Source organism: Chamaea fasciata, unplaced genomic scaffold (genome assembly GCF_029207755.1).
Source record: "Chamaea fasciata isolate MVZ Bird 193981 ecotype frontalis unplaced genomic scaffold, bChaFas1.0.hap1 SCAF_4, whole genome shotgun sequence".
Taxonomy (NCBI): domain Eukaryota; kingdom Metazoa; phylum Chordata; class Aves; order Passeriformes; family Sylviidae; genus Chamaea; species Chamaea fasciata.
The window spans coordinates 20956926-20976286 of NW_027094089.1; the positions used below are offsets into that span (position 1 = coordinate 20956926).

Sequence of the window (19361 nt, forward strand, 5' to 3'; positions counted from 1 at the left end):
GTCAGCTGCCTTGAAATTCTGATTTATAACACAAAAGGGCAGGAGAATGTTAAAAAAAAAAAATCTAGATTAAACTTCCCCCTTTTTTCAACATCTTATCTAAAATCTATTAACATAGAAGACAGATCACTGCTTTTCTCAGAACTTACCAGAAGGTATTCTCTATGTCAGCAGTAGAAGCACCTATGGTACATCCAAGAAAATATATCATACAATTTGTTAGCAAAACACACAGAGGGACAAGGAGGTGGAAGAAATGTACTCCAAAACAAAATATAAAGCATTTACAGTACTCCCCATAACATTTAAACAAAAATTTTTCAATCATCCAAGTAGCTGAGCAGGAGGTCCATTAGGGTCCCTGTACAAATTGCCAGATTTTATTTTAGTGCTGCATTTCAACATTTTATTTAGTTTATTGGTATAAACACATTCCTTTTCACTTTTTTTTCTCAAAAATATTTTTTCACAGTTAATAGACAGTGTGCCCTAAAAGGGCTTGAGAGTGATTTTAAAAGCTGGAAAGAAAGACAGTAATCACTGCTTTACAAATGCTCTGAAACTTGTGGGAAAAAGAGCTGTCCTTGGCTTTTAGTGAAGCAAAGATGAGATTTGGTACTTACATTAGCTATTTTATGTGTTATTGACATTCTCAGAATTTCTCCAACGATCCCATTCTACAAACGGTACCTGCTCATTAATTCAATAAAGTCAAGTTTATATGGGACAAAAAAGAACCTGTTGCAGCACACTGGACATGGCCCAGCAGACAGGCTGAAACACAACAGAATTCAGGTCATGGTACCAGTTTTGTGTGAGAATCAAGGAAAAGTAGCCTTTTTTGAGACTCCCATATTGCCAGCACCATCTTAGCTGAGCTCCCAGCAGCCTTCACCCCCAGCAGCTTTTGCACTCCCATTGCAACCCTCTCTACACGCAGGATGCTCAGCTCTCCCTTCTGTTTTCTTCATGCCAAGCAGCAAGCTGGTAGCTAACTGCAAGCTCAGAAAGTCCTGCAGGACTTTCCTGAGGAGGGCATGTGAAACATACTGGACCACACAGCATGATTAGAGTGCAAATAAAGCAGACCCGTGCTTCCAATGGGAAGGGTAATCCAACACTCTCCGGCAAACACATTTTATCTGACAGCTACATCTGCTTTGCCATGTCCAGTCTGTCACTGTCACTGTCCTGCTCTCAACCTCAGGATCTGAGAAATACAGCAGTACCAAAGCAATTTCTGTAGTAAGATCCAAGCCTACAAGAGAAGCATCTCTAACCATTTCACCTGCTACTACTGAGTTTTACTATGTAAAAACCTTAAAAATTACAAATCAGCCTGATGTTGAGGGTTAGGTTTGTTCCTTCTTTCTCTAAAGAATTTTTTCCCCAGAAGTTGCCAAGGAGACCAAGTGTTGGATACTTTAGAGTACTTAACAGAAACAAAGAAGTGAACAAAGTTGGAAGGGGGAGACAATGCAGGTAAAACACAGAGCTTGAGGCAGCTGCGGGCTCTTCTTTTTTCGGTGTTCGGGAAGAGAGAGAACGGCTGTTGCTGGCTGGAAGAGTTTCACTGTGGCCAAAGGGATCCAGTCCTGGGAAATCTACTATCACCGGTTCGGCCTGAACCCTGAGTTTTCTCTGCCACCCGCGGGAGCTGGGCCAGCCCTGCCTCACCTTCGGCTTCTTCGGCGCTGCTCCTCTTGCTGCAGTGTGACCCTGCACCCCCTGTGCTGCCGGGACATCCTGCCCCTGCCTGCCGGGACACCCTGCCATCCCAGCTACCAGCCCGGGACTTTTCCACTGTTTCAGCTCGGTGCTCTGAGGATCCTGCAGGGACACCGAAACCAAACTGCCCTGGGTTTTGTGAAACAAAGCCCTCAAGGTTCTTGGTACTGCTTTCTTTTGTTAGTAATGCTGTAGTTGTTTGGGTTTTTTTGTGTTTGTTTGCTTTGTAATACCTACTAGTAAAGAACTGCTATTCCTATTTCCCAAATCTTTGCCTAAGAGCCTTTGATTGTAAATTTATAATTGGAGAAAAAAAAAAAAGGGGGGAGCGAGGGGGGTTTACACTCTCCATTTCAAAGGAAACTCCAGCTTTTTTTACCTAGCAGATACCTGTCTTCCCAAACCAAGACACCTGAAGAAGCCAATTGATAAGCCAATTGAAGAAATAACTTACCTGAACTAACAGAGAAAACAAATAGGTAATGCCATTTATTTTATATCAGAACTCACTGGCTGTTCTGACAGACTGCACAAGTCCTTAGGTTTGGCTCACAATCTTATATTTAAAGGACTTATATTTCAACTGCCTTTTTTCCCCTGCTTCTTTGGAAATTATGAAGAAAACAGCACTTTTTCCAGGCATCACTCAAAGCCATCATGATTTATTTTCATTAAGAAAGGACTGTAAGGAGCAAGATGAGCATGAGCCATTTTGCACAAACAAGGGTAATGGCTGGAGAGAATGGCTGGATCCTATTCCTTGCCTCATCAGCCATCCTTAGAAACACCCCAAATAAATACACATTTCCATAAAATATTGTAGGCCATTCAGTCCTCTTGGCACCATCATGTGAGATGAAATTTGAAAGGAAGATGGGGAAGGGGATAGAGCACTGAGAGGTGCTATCATGTGTCAATTTAGTAAATTCTGTGTTCCATTTTCTCCAACTCTCAATCCTCTTGCACCTATCTGAAGACCTTTATGCTCGAGGTATGCTGCAGACAGAGGCCACGTTCTCAAGAAAGCACTCCATCAAGTAAACATTCCCTGCATCGAAGTTCATTATTCATGAAAAACAGCAACTATAGTTCACCCATAATTCCCTGACATCTCAGTTTTAAATATTCAAACCACAGTTCAAGAAGTGTAAAGTATCCCAACTAAATTAATGTATAATGTGTCTGTGATGTGAAAGAAAACAGTTATAGAAAGACTAACAGAATAGTCTTTGAAGTGGTATTTAAATAATGATTTTAATTAGTTTGGTTTTGGTTTAGATTACTAAGGAAAAGATGAGAAGGGCAGTCTGGAATTAATCTTGAAAGAAAATGCTGTTCTTCCGAGGTTTGATATGATACCATTAACACTGCACATGCTATAACCTTCTTATCTCTGGGCTTACACAAGAGTTTATTTGGCCTTTCTCTGGACCAGCTGTTGTTTTTCCCATACATTTCTCCACTGTCTTTAAAATATCAGTAATACTAGTGTGTGCAAAGAAAAAAGCACGTGCTAGCATTCTGAGGGGCCTCCTTGTCCCTGGCTGAGGCCAAATGTCCTGTATATCAGATGATGTTACTAAGCAATACAGCCTTCAAAGGCTTAGGCTCAGCCCCAACTATGCTGCGCTTCTGCCGCAAACATCAGCACTTAAAGCACAGCTCTTACAGAGGAGAACTACCCCCCGAAGAAGGGAAGGGGTTGGTCAGTCATCAAAATGAATTCTGCTAATATGACATCTTGGAAATCTTAGATACATACTGCTGTTAGCATTTCCTATCCTTAGAAGTCCTGATAACAACATTTGCCAGCTTCACGACTTTCTGAGAGATGACTGTTGGTTCTCCTGTTCCAATCCATCACCCAACATTTCATTTCCCAGACTGAGCCACTGAAGAGACACCTGTACACAGACAACAGACATTGAAGCAGCAGAGCAGGGACAGACTTGGCCCTGCAGCTGGGGAGAGCTGAGAGAGGCATCTGTAAACTCCTAGAAGGAGCAAGAGGAGGAACAGTGTAAATCAGATCATCTCAGGGGAGGGAACTAACAGCATCTCTGAGGTGAGAGGTTAATAACTCCTGCCACCAGGCATCTTGTATGAGCTATCCTGCTGGGACAACACCAGCTTCAGATGAGCTGTGTCACACTCAGCTTATTGTGAATACCACTACAGGGCTAAAGGATGTTTCCAGTTTCAGCCAGAGTTTTGAGGGTGACTTTTTCTTTTTATTCCATTTTCCTATTAAAAACTGATTGTCAGAGGCACTATACCCTGTTGAATGTCATAAGCGCATTAATTTATTTGCATTTCTGTCATGCATGGACTGGAGGATCACCAGTAACACCAGCTTTAATTAACTGAACTCCCTGTGTTCCCTTCTGACAGAAAACTACGCCCAAATCCTTCTCAGACAGGAGAAGAACTGGGTCTTCCACACTAAAATGCCAAGAAGTTTGAAAGTGTTTGCAGAGAACTGGGTTTGAACTTCGAAATTTTTACTCCTATGGAAAGCCAACCAAACAAAGCCCTGCCAACTGATTGAGCCTCTGTTTTTTTCTAAATGACAATTTCAGTTTTCATTTGCAAAAATTCCCTGGCTCCTATTCTCTCCAGGAAGCCTTAGGATGATAAAGGTACGTAAATGCATTGGACCAGAAAGAGGGAAAAATGCAGGTTTGCCTGAAAGAAACATCCAGTTCACATTCATCATAAAACAGTATGATTAATTATAGCTTAATCAGAGAAAAATATCCAAAAAATAGATAATGATGACCAAAACCAAGTTACAACCCTAAGGTGAGGAAGAGGTTGTTTAATAATTCATTCCCCAATACAAAGGTTATGTCTGCTTGGACAACTTTCAGCTGCCTGTCAATGTTATCAGTCCAGGCTTTGCAGGAAACTCCCTTCTTTTACTTCCCTTCTTTCCTGTGACCTTCCTGACAGAGGAAATTTCAACTCTCTCATCATCTTCCATTTACTCTGAGGAAGACCTGACTGACAGAAGCACCTCACCATAGGCAATGGATGCAACTAGGATTTTCTTTCCAAAAAGAAAATCCCATAAAGCGGAGAGTATTTCAGAGAATGTTTTATCTGGAGAATGTCAGGCAAATAATGTCAGGCAAATCATACAGAAAATGACAGGAATGATCCCTTGTTAAAACAGCAGTATTTGAAAGGAGAGTTTGATTCAAATCCAAACCTCTGCAGAGCTGAAAGGAACCCAGACTGGGGGCTCAACAGATAACAGTGCAGACCAGAGAGGAAGGAATTTGATTCAGCTTGTTTTAAAGTTTGGGCAGGCAAGAAACCTGCTGCTCATTTCAACTTTGGCAGAAGGGGAGACAGGCTGACACAGTGTTTAAATTGTGTTTAAAAAGCATTCAAAATATAAAAATATCACTCTCTGTAGCTTCAACTCAGAAGATCTGCGGAAGAGCAAAATATTAGACCAAGACAGTTTTTTTAGAAGAAAGATTAATAAAAGACGTAAAAGCTTTGGACTTTTTATTTTGTCCTTGTCAAGTGTTCCTTGACACTGATTAGAACAGCTTAGAAGAGACTTTCTGTAGCAATCCAATTTATGTGCACAAAGACCTCATCACTGCTGTTTAAAGAGTACAGGAATACCTGTTTTTTTCAGCTAAGATGCCTTATTACATGCTGTTTGCTGAAGTAAGTCTAGGTTGAGTATTTGCAAGAGAAAAAAGTGGTAACTCTAAATGAGATTATGTGGGGAACTCATATTCCCCTCTATATTCTCTCCTATGCTCTTTCATAGAGAAACCTGGACATGCAAAAAAACAGTTCCACAAAATCTTCAAACAAGTGCAGCATTTGAGGGCAGCAACTAAAAACATTTTCTATACCTTTTAGCATAGCAATCTTCCTTTTATTTTTTTGCCCTGCCCCCTTTTTTTTTTTTTTTTTAGAGATGGTTGACTATTTTTTTGAGATAATTCCATGTTTTAGAAAAAAAAATGTGTGTCATCTATATGACCTTTCAGTGAACAGTGTCTCTCCAGTCTGTTATTTACACACAGTTTATTTCAGGACAGTACATAAATAGCACAGGGGTGCAGAATACCTGTGCAGCCTAAGTAATTGTGTGTGGTGTGGGATAAATGCAAGTGTGGTCCCACTTATCCCTAAAAATGAGGGAGCTTACAAGTCAACTGAAGTAGTAGTGGATAGAAAAAAAAACCTCCCAAGTTATGCAGTTCCCCTCATTCCCAACTAACCATAAAGCTAAAATCTATGCTTAGAGGAATATTATGAATGCCTTTGAAGTAAATTTGCTCCAAAGGGGTCCCCCCAAGCCCACAAAATGAATCCAAGTTCAGGCAGCTGCTGGGACACAAGAATTGGAGAAGACAGCCACAAGCAAGGACTGGGCAAGCTGCAAGGACATAGTGTTTCATGCAGAAAAACTAAACTCAGACACCTTAAAATGTGTCATCTAGAACAGGAGGCTCATCAAGGATATGCAACCCCAGAGAAACTAATTTTGGACACTGAGCTTGTATCAGTTCATCAGCCTCACAGAATGAGTACAACACTTCTGAGAAGAACTGGAAATCTGTGATCTGCCCAGAAATAATAAGGCAATTGTAGTTTCTTATTAGAAGGTTCACAAGGAGTTCATTATGACTGAGAAATCTGGCCCTAACCAGACTGAAAGCTGAACATCTCTGCCAATACTACTCTGTTAATGGATCAAGTGTTCTGAGCAAATTTTCAAACTCCTGCATCAAAAGTGTTTTACCAAATGCAGCTTAGCTTTCTGAGTTTTCTATTTCACCTGTGAAAATGTGGTCTACAATGATTCAATGCTATTGTTTTTCTACAAAAGGGATGGGTATGATATGTAACAGTTTAATTTTAAAGTGTACTCTTGCTCTCCAAATCAATACTGCAGCGATTCAATATTTACATTACCAAGGCATTTGTTTACCAAATCAATTGTTAAACTCAAGAAGCACAATAGCATCACACACAGTTTGATAAGGAAAGCTATAGGTACAGAGCAGGAGCACAATATATTCCTCTAAAACAGTACTCAGTTAGACCTGCTGAATTAGGTTAGCCTGGATGCAGACTGAGACTCTCAGTCTGATGAGTAGTTAAGCAACCTTTCAATGAAAACATGGAAGAGACCATAGACTACCCTTAAAACTACAAAAAAGCAAATACAGTAAGCAAGCATGCTGTGGGGCAAACATTTCTCTCCAGTGGCACAGTGACTGAACAGAAAGATTGGTGAATCACAATGAAGAAAAACTTTTCCCTCCTTATATGTTTGATTAATATTATTTGGAAAATGGCTTGTCACAGAACATTAAAATGTATCCAGTCTTTGAGTGAGGTAGTGTATATGATGCCTGTGGTGGCGACAAGTTACAATTATGACCTTTTAACAACAATCCTGTTTTGCTACATTTTTCTCCCTCACTTCCTGCATAACACAAACACTTAGGGAATTTACCTTGCTTCAGTTAATAGGAGCAAGGGAAATATTTGAAGTAAAATTCCATCAGGAAAGAAAAGAAAATGAGAAAACAGTCGCAGACTGGGAAAGCAGGTGCCAGCACTCTGCCAGCACTGAGCCATCTCAGGCTCTTGCTCAGCAAAACTTCGATCCACATGGGTAAACCTCTAGTTTTGACTTCTCTCATTTAACTGGAGAGGAAGAATGGCAGAAAATACAGTATTTTATTCCTTTCTCCTCTACTTGTACTGAGAGCAACTAAAAAAACCTCCAGTGTATTCTGAAAACTGAAAGAAAATTAAAATCTTTTGGTTTTGTTCCATGAGGATGACTGAGGAGGGGGAAAGTGTTTCCATACCAGTTGGCAGGAATTGTCTCATCGATTGCTACAACAAATCAATTCTCATGTCCTTATTTCCCAGGTCCCCTACCTCTGAAATACTAAATATTGCTGCTCCCACAAGGAGGCACTCACTTTTTTCAGTTCAGTGCAAACTGTTTCAGAGATGAGGGATACTCTGTGCTCTTCTGCAAGCTGTTTGCTTCGTTGTTCCTGCTTTAAATAAGAGGTCATTCTGACTGAATGACCCTATTTGCTCTCTTTTTCATGACAAGCATCTCATAAATAGAAGAGCCAGTTGTAGGCAAAAGAGTCACGCAGGGAGAAAAGTGGTCTTCCCTGAACTGAGGTTGAGTTAACCTCAGTTACTAAATTTCAATGTGCCAACTTACCATCCTATGAATAACAGTCTTCGTGCCCTGGAGAAACCAAGCTGATTAAGCTGAATTATAACTGATGTGATTAAATACAGGATAAACAAGTACCAAGAAAATATCGGCATCTTTCCTTAAAAGCAAGAAGCTATAGAGCCTCTACCAAGAGTTATGAGCTTACAACCAGGATTTCAAGCAAAGCTGCTTACATTGGCCACAATGTCTTTCTAAAACAAAAGAAGGTAGGTTATGGCTTGAGAATAAAACATTGCCTTGGGTTTTCCCCCTCCATCTTTCAAGTGATTAAACAAAGGTTTTCAGGGTAAAAAGACAATATTACTAGTTCATTCTGTACCCTTGCAAGCATAAAAACTGAAGAGAAACTTTTGACAGTATCAAGTTAATCATCAAAAAGCAAGACCACAGTTGAATAAATTACTGCAGTCAGACACAGGAAGAACAACAGGTAGTCATTGTCTGAAACAGCTTAATGGCATTCTAGACTTCTGGTAAATTAATTATGCCATCATCACTCAAAATATTTTAAAAACTTTTACACAGACAATGTTGCTCTGCCCCTTTAACTCCCCCACTCCTCCTTATCATTTCACACAGCAGCCAGCCTCTTCTCTCTTCCACCCCAGCTTTATCCCATCACAGTTCCAATTTTAGAGCAAAATCTCTCCAAATGCAAAAAAATCAATTTTAAGATTTCTAACTTCTCTGCAGACAAGGACTTGGAGGCCCATGTCAAATCCAAACTGATCCTAACTTCTGGTCTATCAAAGACTTCAATGCCAAAATGAGGGCAAAACCTATGACTTTTTTTGTACACCTAAAGCTCCAATTAAATATTCTCAGAGATCTATTTTAATACCATAAATTTTCACTCCTTAGTTATATATCACAGCCTTCTGCAGCAATCAATGGGTTTCAGTCTGAATAAACTTAGCCCTCACCCTCTGAACAACAGCAACCTGTCCTTCTCTCCAGCCCAAGAAAAAGAAGCCCACCTGTTTCTATCAGTCCCCTCTTAGCAGCACTTAGAAAGAATTTCATTACATCACAGCATTTTCACTCGCAAACTTCACAAAGTTTCTCTTATTTTGAAGCTCACAAACAAAAACATTACCTTGTGACAGGCTGCATGAAAACAAGCAGAAGAAATAGGAGGTCACCTCTTTTTCTGTAGCAGGTAGGATAATTTCTCTTCCCTTACATTATATCTCAGAGCACAGTTAAGTTTTTAAAATAACCTATTTGGAAGAATAAAACAAACTCCCAGATCCTCAGTTTCCTCTCCTGTGGGCACAAAGGATTAGAGAGGTTTTTTATAAGACATAGGGACACTTCTCATTTATCTTTTCTGCTACTTCTCACACGTATTTCAAATGGTACAGCAAGACAGGTGCTAGCAGTGTCCAGTATTGTTATGCTACTTTCAAGATGAGTACCTCAGTTTTGCATGCAGCTAATGACTGAGTCAGCTGGCATTTGCCTGAGCAGCAATGAGAGTGTGCAGCACAAACATCAGTTTTAATTTACATAATTTACTGCAATGATTTTTCTCCAAGTATCTCAGACTGTTAAAGATAATACCAATTATAAAATAATTAATGTAGTCATTGCAAGACTACAGGAAAAGTCACTGATTCTAAAGAATTATTGCATGTAGGTGAGACAGGTAACAAGCAGGTTGGACCATGGATATTCATGCAGTTGTTGCCACAGTAAAAGATGTAAAAGTAGTTGTTGCACAAGACTTCTTCCAAGAGACACAGATCTCGCATTAAAAAAAGACAAACTTGGAAGAAGACTGCACAGGAGATCAGCATCCTCTACCTATTCTGTTGTAATTCCTTTACTTTTATTTTGTCTGTACAAGTAGTCTTTACATTCCTTGCCTGACAGGTCAGTTTCTGACTAAAAGATTTCTATTATCACCTCTCAATTCTGAGTACTGACTCAAAAACATCAACTTCAAGCAAAAATCACCACCACACTTTAACCGGAACACACACCAAACGTAAGTCACAGAAGTAACTCAAGCATCTTAGTTTAATTTAAAAAAGCCCAGCAAACTCAGAGCTCAAATAAACAAATGCAGATACTCTGCATGATGAATCTCAGTCTACCAGGTTAGAAATCTGAACACCAGTGCCTACAAGACATACCGTAGGCAACTCTTCATCTGTTAAGCACCAGCTCAGCAGTTGCTGAGGGTTGAAAACACAAAATGGAGTTTAACCTATGAAATAGAACTAGTATTTACAATTAACTGTGAACTGCAAACTGGAAATGCCTTGCCTTGAAGTGATCCCAAAAGGCATTATTCTAAGCTATCTGTGGTGTCATGTGGGTGTACAAGCTTTCCGGCACCAACCTCAAAAGCACAAAGTATATGAAATCCTGAAAAGGTGGCAGAGTCAACTTTAAAATTTATTCACGCACAAAGTATTCACCAAAGCCTAAGCAGTGAATACGTTTGGCACAGAATGCAAGAATTGACCTGTATGAGAAGGGAATCCAGGTCACCTTGACCCTGATAAGTAACAGCTGTGTTAATTACCCAATACAGTCTCACCCCTGATGAGTCACAGCTACGTCCAACATAGATAAGTGTGATAAAAGGGAGTGGGTTAGCTAATAAAGGGGAACCATGAAGGATTATGAATGTGAGAACCATAAAGAAGGAGGATCCTGGGGAAAGAGAATCTCTGCTGTGGGGTTAGTCTGGCTCTGCAGTCAGAGCCTGTTGTTAGAACCTGCAGTCATAGTCTAGCTGGGTAAAAGCCTGCATTCAGAGTCTGCAAACTAATACCTGCAGTTATAGTTTAGCAGGAAAAAACCAGCAGACAGAGGCTGCAACGGAAACCTACAGTAAGAGCTTGATGCAGCCAGAGCCAGTAAATAGTTGGAGTCAGGATGGCTGAGCTGTAAAGAGGAATAAACCAGGACCCTCTTCATGTTGTGATAAACAAGAAGTCTGTGTCTTGGCTCATTTCTACCCTCTACTGAGAGGGCTGCCGCAACATGTATCACTTTTCCTTTTTGCTCTGTGTTTCACTTCTAACAAGAGCAACTGTTCTGACAATGCGCAGTATCAATAGAAGACGACACTGAATTCTTTCTTTCTTCTATCCCTGTTCAGAAATGAGATAAAAAAACCACAGAATGGCTTGGTTTGGAAGGGACCTGAAAGGTCATCTAGTTCCAGTCCCCTGCCATGGGCAGGAACATCTTCTACTAGAGCAGGGTTGCTCAGAGCTCCATCCAGCCAGGCCTTGAACATGTTCAGGGATGGAGCATCCATAGCTTCTCTGGGCAACTTGTTCCAGTGCTACATCACCCTGAAGATAAAGAATTTTTCATAATCTCCTATCTAAATCCACTCTCTTTCAGTCCAAAGCCATTTCCCCTAGTCCTATCACTCCAAGCCCTCGTAAAAAGTCTCTCTCCATCTTTCTTCCTTCTGCTACTGGAAGGCCACAATTAATTCACTCCAAAGCCTTTTTTCTCCAGGTTGAAAAATGCTCCATCCCTCTGATCATCTTGGTGCTCCTCCTCTGGGCTCACTCCAACAGGTCCCTTTCCCTCCTGTGCAGGGTACCCACAGCTTGATGCAGAGCTCCAGGTGGGTTTCACCAGAGCATGGTAGAGGGGCAGAATCCCCTCCCTCCCCTGCTGCCCACGGGGCTCTGGGTGCAGCTCAGGACACATAACACACAACATAAACTTTAAGGCTTTTTGAGATATCTATGATTGTTATATGCTGTCACACAAAGGGAAAAATATAATTAAGGAAACGGTTTTACCCTCATGCACTTTTTCACACTGATTCTTCAACTATTAGGACAGCCAAGATTACTCTGGTCAAAAGATATAACCTGTAAAGGCTGACTGGCTCAGTTAAAAATAAAAACATAAATTACAGCTTATTACTTTATTAGTTCATAAGACATTAACTTGGTTTGCAGTATCATGAACATACTATCATCAGAAATAATTCTGTCAATTTGGAATGAATAACATCAGACAGGGAGTTTAAACTGACAAGTCTATTAGAGCAGGCATGCTAATCTAAGTGATGCAGGGAAGTTATGCTCTTTTTATACAGAGTCCATGTACAGCCAGTCTTTTCCTGTTTCATTCTGCATAACTTTGAAGAAAGGTACAAGAGACAAAAAGTGAGAGGTAGAAAGAAAATAAGCAGACCGCACAAAGCTGGTGCATGTCATGTTCCCGAGGATCTCCCATCCTCTCCCCACATTTAAAATTACTGATAGAGGTGTTATTTCATCCATATGTTATTTCATCCATAAAAGAAACCTGGAAGACAGTAGGCAAGAACAATTTCTTCATTCTTCACAACCAAATCAAAGCTAATTTTTCTTGTCTAGCCCAGCAGTCATCAGAAGGAATGAAAATTCAGGGAGCTGTTTGAAGTTGACACCAATATAAGCATCACCTTCAGATGCTTCTTTGATGCATCACCTTAACCCTTTAAATCCAGGGTTATCCTCTATTAAGTAGATATATATATTTTTACTTGATGAATAATAAAATGGGGCAACATTCATATTAATTCTTATGGCTTCCCCTTAACTTTACCTTCCCAGTTCCACAGAAGATTGAGTAACTCCCCCCATCAGCTTTCTCATGTTTCTCCCCTGTTACCATTTTGCACTACCTTGGGCCAGCAAGCAAGAAGTGCAGCTCAGGTCTACGACCAGAAATATGGGGGGGGGTGTCAAGTTGTTCTTTGCTTCTTTAAGTTACCAATCCATATTACATAGCATTAAAACTTCACCAGCAGTCATGATTGGAGATTAAAAATTACTACATTCCTCCTCTCATTTCCCATTCCTGATAAGGAACCAACTTCTCTTAAACCACTGACCTGTGAAAGACAGAAACACATTGCTGTGCATTCTGCAGCTCTATTTGTACATTACTTGGGCCTTAGGTCATGTAGGTAATTACTGATTCATCCCTACCAATACTATGCCTGTTTAGAATTTGGTGCAGACTCAGATTCAAGGCCTCAAACATCAGGGAAACAATGAAAAATCTGTAATTTTTGGTATGAAATAAATCAAGGAAATTGTTTTACTAAATAAAGGATCTAATTTTGTAATTATGAGATGCCATCTACCCTCTGGATACACTCTTCCCTTCCAGCATAGTGTATTAATTTGTTTCCACAAAAGACATGATCCTGAGTATTACTGCACCAGTATTTAAGCTATTTTTACTTATACTTCTACCAAAAAAAAAAAAAATCTTACTGTTGATGTCCTGTACTTCTCTTTCAGAATAACTAAATAAAAACTCTTTAAATCATCTGCTAACAATCACAGAAAATCTAGAATTCTTAAATTTACACCATGGATTAGAGTGGAGTTATTTTATGTTGAAGACAGAATTCACATGCAGTGAGAATATTTATTAAAAATAATGCTGACTACAAATCTTGTCATCCCAGAACTCTTCAAGAATTCAAGTTTCAAACTCACTGACCAGTTCTGGTTGGAGAAAAATTGAGGGGTAGAAAGGATCAATGGCATGAAAAACATATCCCAGTAGTTATAAGGAGGATTTAACTTTTCAGAGAAGAACACATATGGGTGGCTCCTGTGGTGTTTTGATTGAGATGCTCTCATTTTGCATAATCTTTTCTTACAGAATTTTAAAAAGCCTGGCAGAAGGAAAAGTACACACCACTGGAAAATAGCTGCATAAAAAGATTCAGAAAGAAAATAGGCAGAAATCTAGCAAAATTAGTACCATTCAGTCCACATGTTTGTTCCTTTTCCATCAGGATGGCCCGTCTTCTCCTTAAAGCATTTTGAAGGTTATTTGCACCATAGATAATATGGGGATGGGGTGTTCCCTCCTTCTGTGGACGCTTTTTAATGGGCTCAATGAAGTAATCCCCATGGGGCAGATGGAAATATCCAGTCTGAAAATAAGCACAAAAGAGTTAATCTCTTCTGTTCAGTACCAGAAGTCAAAACTAAATATACCACCAACCCTGAGCTTTCTTCATAAGCCAGTCATTACACTGGAGAAATATGAACACAACATGCTTTCAGTATTTATTTTGCTGCATACATCTAGGCTGTTTCATACTTCACAGCCACTACAGTATAAAGGGGAACTGAAAAAATATCTCCTTCCTAATAACCTGAAACTGAGGCAAAGACTCTCATATTTTTACAAAGCACTAAAAGGTCAAAAGTTGATTTGCCAAACATGATGCATGAGGAAGAGCTGCATCTTGTTCTTCTGGCGTTATGCATCCATTCCCCAGAGATCAAGGCTGGAATAAAAGCTGTTTCATAAGTACAAATCGAAATTCTGTTCCCAGCTGCAGTCCCACAATCAATTACCTAACCCATCAGATAGGCTGGACCATGTGATCCATGTTTGGCTCAGACTATAAATCCTCACTGCCCCCTAGGCCAACAGCACAATGGAAGAAATAAGAAGTTTTTTGTGAATTAGCAAGCCATTAAGAACATCCAGTAGATCAGCTAAAAAAGGCTGCAACATTTCACATGCTGAAATTTTTGTATGAGCCTTCCTGCTTTGCCTAAGTTACAGGGCCCTTGATACCCATCTGGACTGCACAGGACACACTTCCAACCAGGCATGGCCTTGGTCCATTGCGTCTCAGCATTTTGACAGGGACTGCAAACATCGCAAACCCATCGTATTGTCCTTCCACATCAAGATATATGGAGCAGTATTAAATCTAAAAGCAAAGGATCCACTGACAACCCAGACCACATTGGGGATGAGACAGGAGGCTGGAGTATTCCAGTCTTATGGCTTTGCTTCCTCTTCACTTTCTTGCTGTGGTCAGTGCATCCCTCTTAGTCTATTCTGGAAGAGGGGAAAAAAAAATGCAGTAACACTCTGTTCCAGCAGCTGCTGTATTAAAATAAAGGATGACAGAAAAATTTTTAAATCTTTTTAAATACTCCAAGCTTTAGAGTTTCTCTGGGAAAGCCAGTATGAGGGTAAGGATATGAAAGAAATCATATGAATGGAAGAAAAGCACTCTTATAAAACTATAAAATAACCATGGGCTCTACGTACAAGGAGACAAGGGGCGGCTCAGTGAGATACCTTCTGCCTCTACACGGATTGCCACAGGCCAAATACCTCTACAGCAAACCTGGACAAATAAGTAACTGTGACTGTCATTTCACAGTTTACCCAACAGTTCTGAAGATGAGAAACTCTTTCCTTCCAGTGGAAGTCAAGTTTTAAAACCAGAGGCTGGTGCTGGTTTGAAGCTGTGTTTATACCCCTAAAGCATCAAAGGTTCAGGACTCATAGTCACATGTATTTGTTCATCTGGGATTACAGCCACTGCCTGTATGGGTTTTGTTTCATTTTTAAGAAAAAAGAGATTAAGACCTCTGATTATTAAACAATATACAAAAAATGCTCATGCTTATTTTTAAATCATAAATCAAGGCATAGGAGCAGAGTGACACCACAGAAGCAGCAGTTTTATCCATGTTCACATTGGATAAACTGTCAGGCAAGAGTGAATCCATAAAGCAAGAAAACATCTACAGTGGTCACACCAGGAAATCTGCAATGTGGCTTTCCTCATTCTGCTCAGGGAACCAATGCACCTTCACAAATCCTTGCCCATTCCTTTCCATTCCACAGGGTTCAATGTTTCCTAGATATCTGTAATTTGTGGCTGGATTATTTGATTACTTCGTGGGGTTTTAAGCCAATTGGGACCAGGAAGAATTAAGCCATCTTCATTTGCAGACTGATTTTTTAGAGCAAGTGGCAATAGTTGCTGGATTATAGTGTCAAGGTCTATCTGCAACAAGAAAGGCCAGACAATCCTACAGAAGGTGAAGTAAGCCTATCAGTGGTAACCTCAAGCTCCCTCATTAATGCTTGCATGTCAAAATTCAGCTGTTTACCATGCTGGAAGCATGGAGCAGGGAAAAAAAGCATGGAAGCATGGAGCAGGGAAAAAAAGCAAAACTTAGTTATATGAACATGACTGTAAAAGCCCATTTCCAGCACACAGGGGTTTCCAAAAGCTTCCAGAGACTTCCAGCACTTACTGAACTCTTGCTTTGCATCTGCACTTTCACCCTCCACAGGCTATCCACCAACAAATTAAATGCTGACACTAACTGAGACCAAAAAAAAAAAAAAAAGAGCAATGTTCACATTAAGCTTACTTCAAAGCACTGGGGACTGGCAAAAATACCTTTGCTGATTAAATACATCTTTAGTTTTGCACTTCATAGCTGTTCTTTTCTGACTCACAAATATAACAGCATTAAAGTCCACCAGATTTCAAGCTAGGTAAATACAATATAAGCTTTTTCTGTGGAGTTTGCAGCTTCACCTGCTTTTCAGTGCATTCACACAGCCTCAGAATACACAAAGGAGGGCAGTTATGAAAGTCTCATCAGAAAAAAGCCATTCAAATTTACATTTATGAAAGGGTTTAGTTATCACCACAGAAAAAAAATTACTGCAGAGAAGTTTTCCTCATTTGAACTTCCTTATGAAAAGCTACCATGTAATACAGTAACAGAAATGGTCAGAAAATAGGGGTGGGGTGTGTGTGTTTGTCTGGGGGTATGTGGGCTTTCTCTCAAAGCCTACAGGTGAAAACCTGCACATCTACCACAGTATTTTTTATAAACTGTTATTCTCCTCCCTTTGAAATCTCACTCTTTGCCCTCAGATTCTGACATGCTGTCACTGCAAATGTTTCCCATATTGTATTTGGGACTGCTGCTATGGGATTTTTAACACATGTGCCTCATTACTTTGACACAAACAGCTCCCTGAACACAAAATATCTCCTACATTGTGTGTCACTTGCTAAAAGACAATGATGATCCTGAGACACTTCTGACTTAAAGTTTTCAACCAACTGTTTCGATCTTCAGTAGAATCTGCATTTTCCAGTGGAAAGCACATTTTTTCCACATATTTCTTTCAGACAAAAGCTTGGGGGTTTGTCAAAGTACATTTTCTGGCATATTTTTTTCAATCAGTTCCACATGGGAAGCTGAAGCTGAGTCCTGTGGGAAGGGAAAGAGCAGCTTTACCCTTGGCTATGGTTTGGAAATTGCAATACTAACCCAGGCAGGAGCACCTGGAATGAGTGGGTGTTTTTCAGGAGAAAAAGGGAGGGAAAAAACAACAATCTGTAGTCTAAAGTTACAATAACTGAGTATGTTGACAACAATACCAAAAAAGAAACCAACCCCCAAAACCATTTGTAGTGAGAACAGAGAGTAACTCCTTGAAACCAAACAATATTTCTGACAATAAATTTTATACAATATTTTTGACAACAGGACAATGACAGACTCTGAAAAAACAGTGACTTGTAGAAGCAACATGAAACAAAGTAAGAGGACAAGATCCTGATTTTACGTTTAGGTACTTTGCTCCAGGTGTTAATCATAACTATAATATATGGTAAGAGAAAGTAGGTTTGAATACAAGAATTAAAGAAAAAATTGTGGCGTATTAAACATGCATTACCAGAGAACTGCAGCTGCAAATAACCTAAACTGAGCTGGTGAAATAAATGATCTGTTAACATTACACACGCTGAATTTATTTCAGGTAATCACTTAATTTCTTTCTCTTTGTCCCTTCTTTTTCCCCCAGGGATCTTTCTTTTTGAATTTCTCATCTGTTCCTATTTCAGCCAAAAGAAAAACCTAGCATCCAGGTGAGATTTTTCACTACATCCTCAAACAGAGCTAGAAAAAAATACACCTAGCCATGATGTTGCTCAGAACAAAAAGAGGCTGGAGTTCTAGGTACTGAGTAATTTGATGAAAGACTTTTATGAACACCACCCACAGAAAAGGGGAGCACTCTATGGAAAAAACCTATGCTTTTAGCATGACTTAGTGAAGAAGGTGTTGTGATACTGAAACACAGCCTTGTAGTTTTAAAATAAATTTGGTCTGAAATTAAAATAGCTTATTTTTAGGACAAAGTAAGTAAAAGAACAGAATACTATCTTTCCATGAGATTTTATATTCTTTTGTCACACTTGATATAGTATCTTAGGAACTGCCAGAAAACTGGTCAGAGGTGCAGAGTTATGCCCTGGACAATGTGAGCTCAGAAAGTTCAGACACAGAGGATAGGAGAAAAAATAGCCAAATGTACAGCAAGATGGACTTTTGTGGAAGATAATGTATCTGGAGAGGAAGGATTGTCTGACATCTTCCAGTTCCCAGGTTCCTAAGGGACAGACATCAGTTCTGGATACTTCAGAGAGAAAGGTCTTACTGGCTGGGGGCATATCCTCAGCCAAGGAGAGAAGTCACGTCTCTAGGGCCATGTCTGTCAGCTACCATACAACTACTTAAGACACACAATCACTCAGCTGAGAGACTTGGCAGAGAATCAATACTCCCTGGGTTATAGCACCAGCTTGTTGGTGACCACACTCAACCTCATTCCTTCTTTTCACTCTTCCTGGGCAAAGGTTATTTAGGATATAAGGAGCTAAGGCATTAAAAACCCCCAGCTTTTATAAAAACATGTAAGAGAAGCAAACAGTTCAAAACATGCCTTTATTTGCCCTTCTACTGTTATTAAATAACTCTGAATCAGGCGTCACTTCTATGGACCTTGAACTCACTGCAAGCTTTGCATCTCACATTTTCATTTCTACTGAAGGAAATTCTCTGTGAAATAAATCTTCTGTAGAGACTGCAGCATGCTCATTTGAAAATGTACAATTTGGAACACATAATTTTAAAAGACATCTTTGTTCATGTTTCATTCATGTCATGGTATCCTCCACTACCATCTCTATTGGCTATCCTAAAAACATTTATTACTTCTTCTATTTTGTGATTTTCCTTGAGAATAAACAGCCCAGGTATCTTATTCTTACATTCACTTGTGAGTGCCCTGTTCCTGCAGCTGTATTTGCATTGTAGAAATATCCCATCTTCTTTTCTCATTGCCGAAGATCTACAAATGACAGTAATTGCCTGGCCATGAAGTTTCTTTGAGCCTCGTTAGGTAGCATTTCTGCAGCATTGAAATCCAGGAGTTCATGAAGAACATGAAGCTCCTACATCTCTAACTATGCCCTGCAGCAGTCACTTAATGTTGTCCAGCTCCTTTCCATGTTCTCACTTTATACTTTTTGAAATAGTCCCATTGGATCCACACAAGCCAAAACTATCCTTCTTTGCTGCATTTAAAGCTCAGACACACCATTAAATTGCAACAGGATAAAATTTTTTTGCCCACTAGAGTACTAGCAACTGGACTTTTTATGGTCTTGAAATAGAGCAGATAGTATTTAATAAATTTTACACAGCTCTCAGTACTGGTGACAGTAAGCTGAAACAAGGTGTGTTTGCCACACGCTGAGCAT

At 39.8% G+C, this 19361-nt stretch overlaps 1 protein-coding gene across 1 annotated transcript in view; it reads right to left on the bottom strand.

The window, feature by feature from the left end:
• ADAMTS12 (ADAM metallopeptidase with thrombospondin type 1 motif 12) overlaps positions 1–19361 on the bottom strand; it is a 151111-nt gene that overhangs the window by 84493 nt on the left and 47257 nt on the right. Inside the window, exon 3 of the mRNA XM_066181043.1 lies at positions 13727–13901. Coding sequence (XP_066037140.1) covers positions 13727–13901 — 175 coding nt within the window. The remainder of the gene's footprint in view (positions 1–13726; positions 13902–19361) is intronic.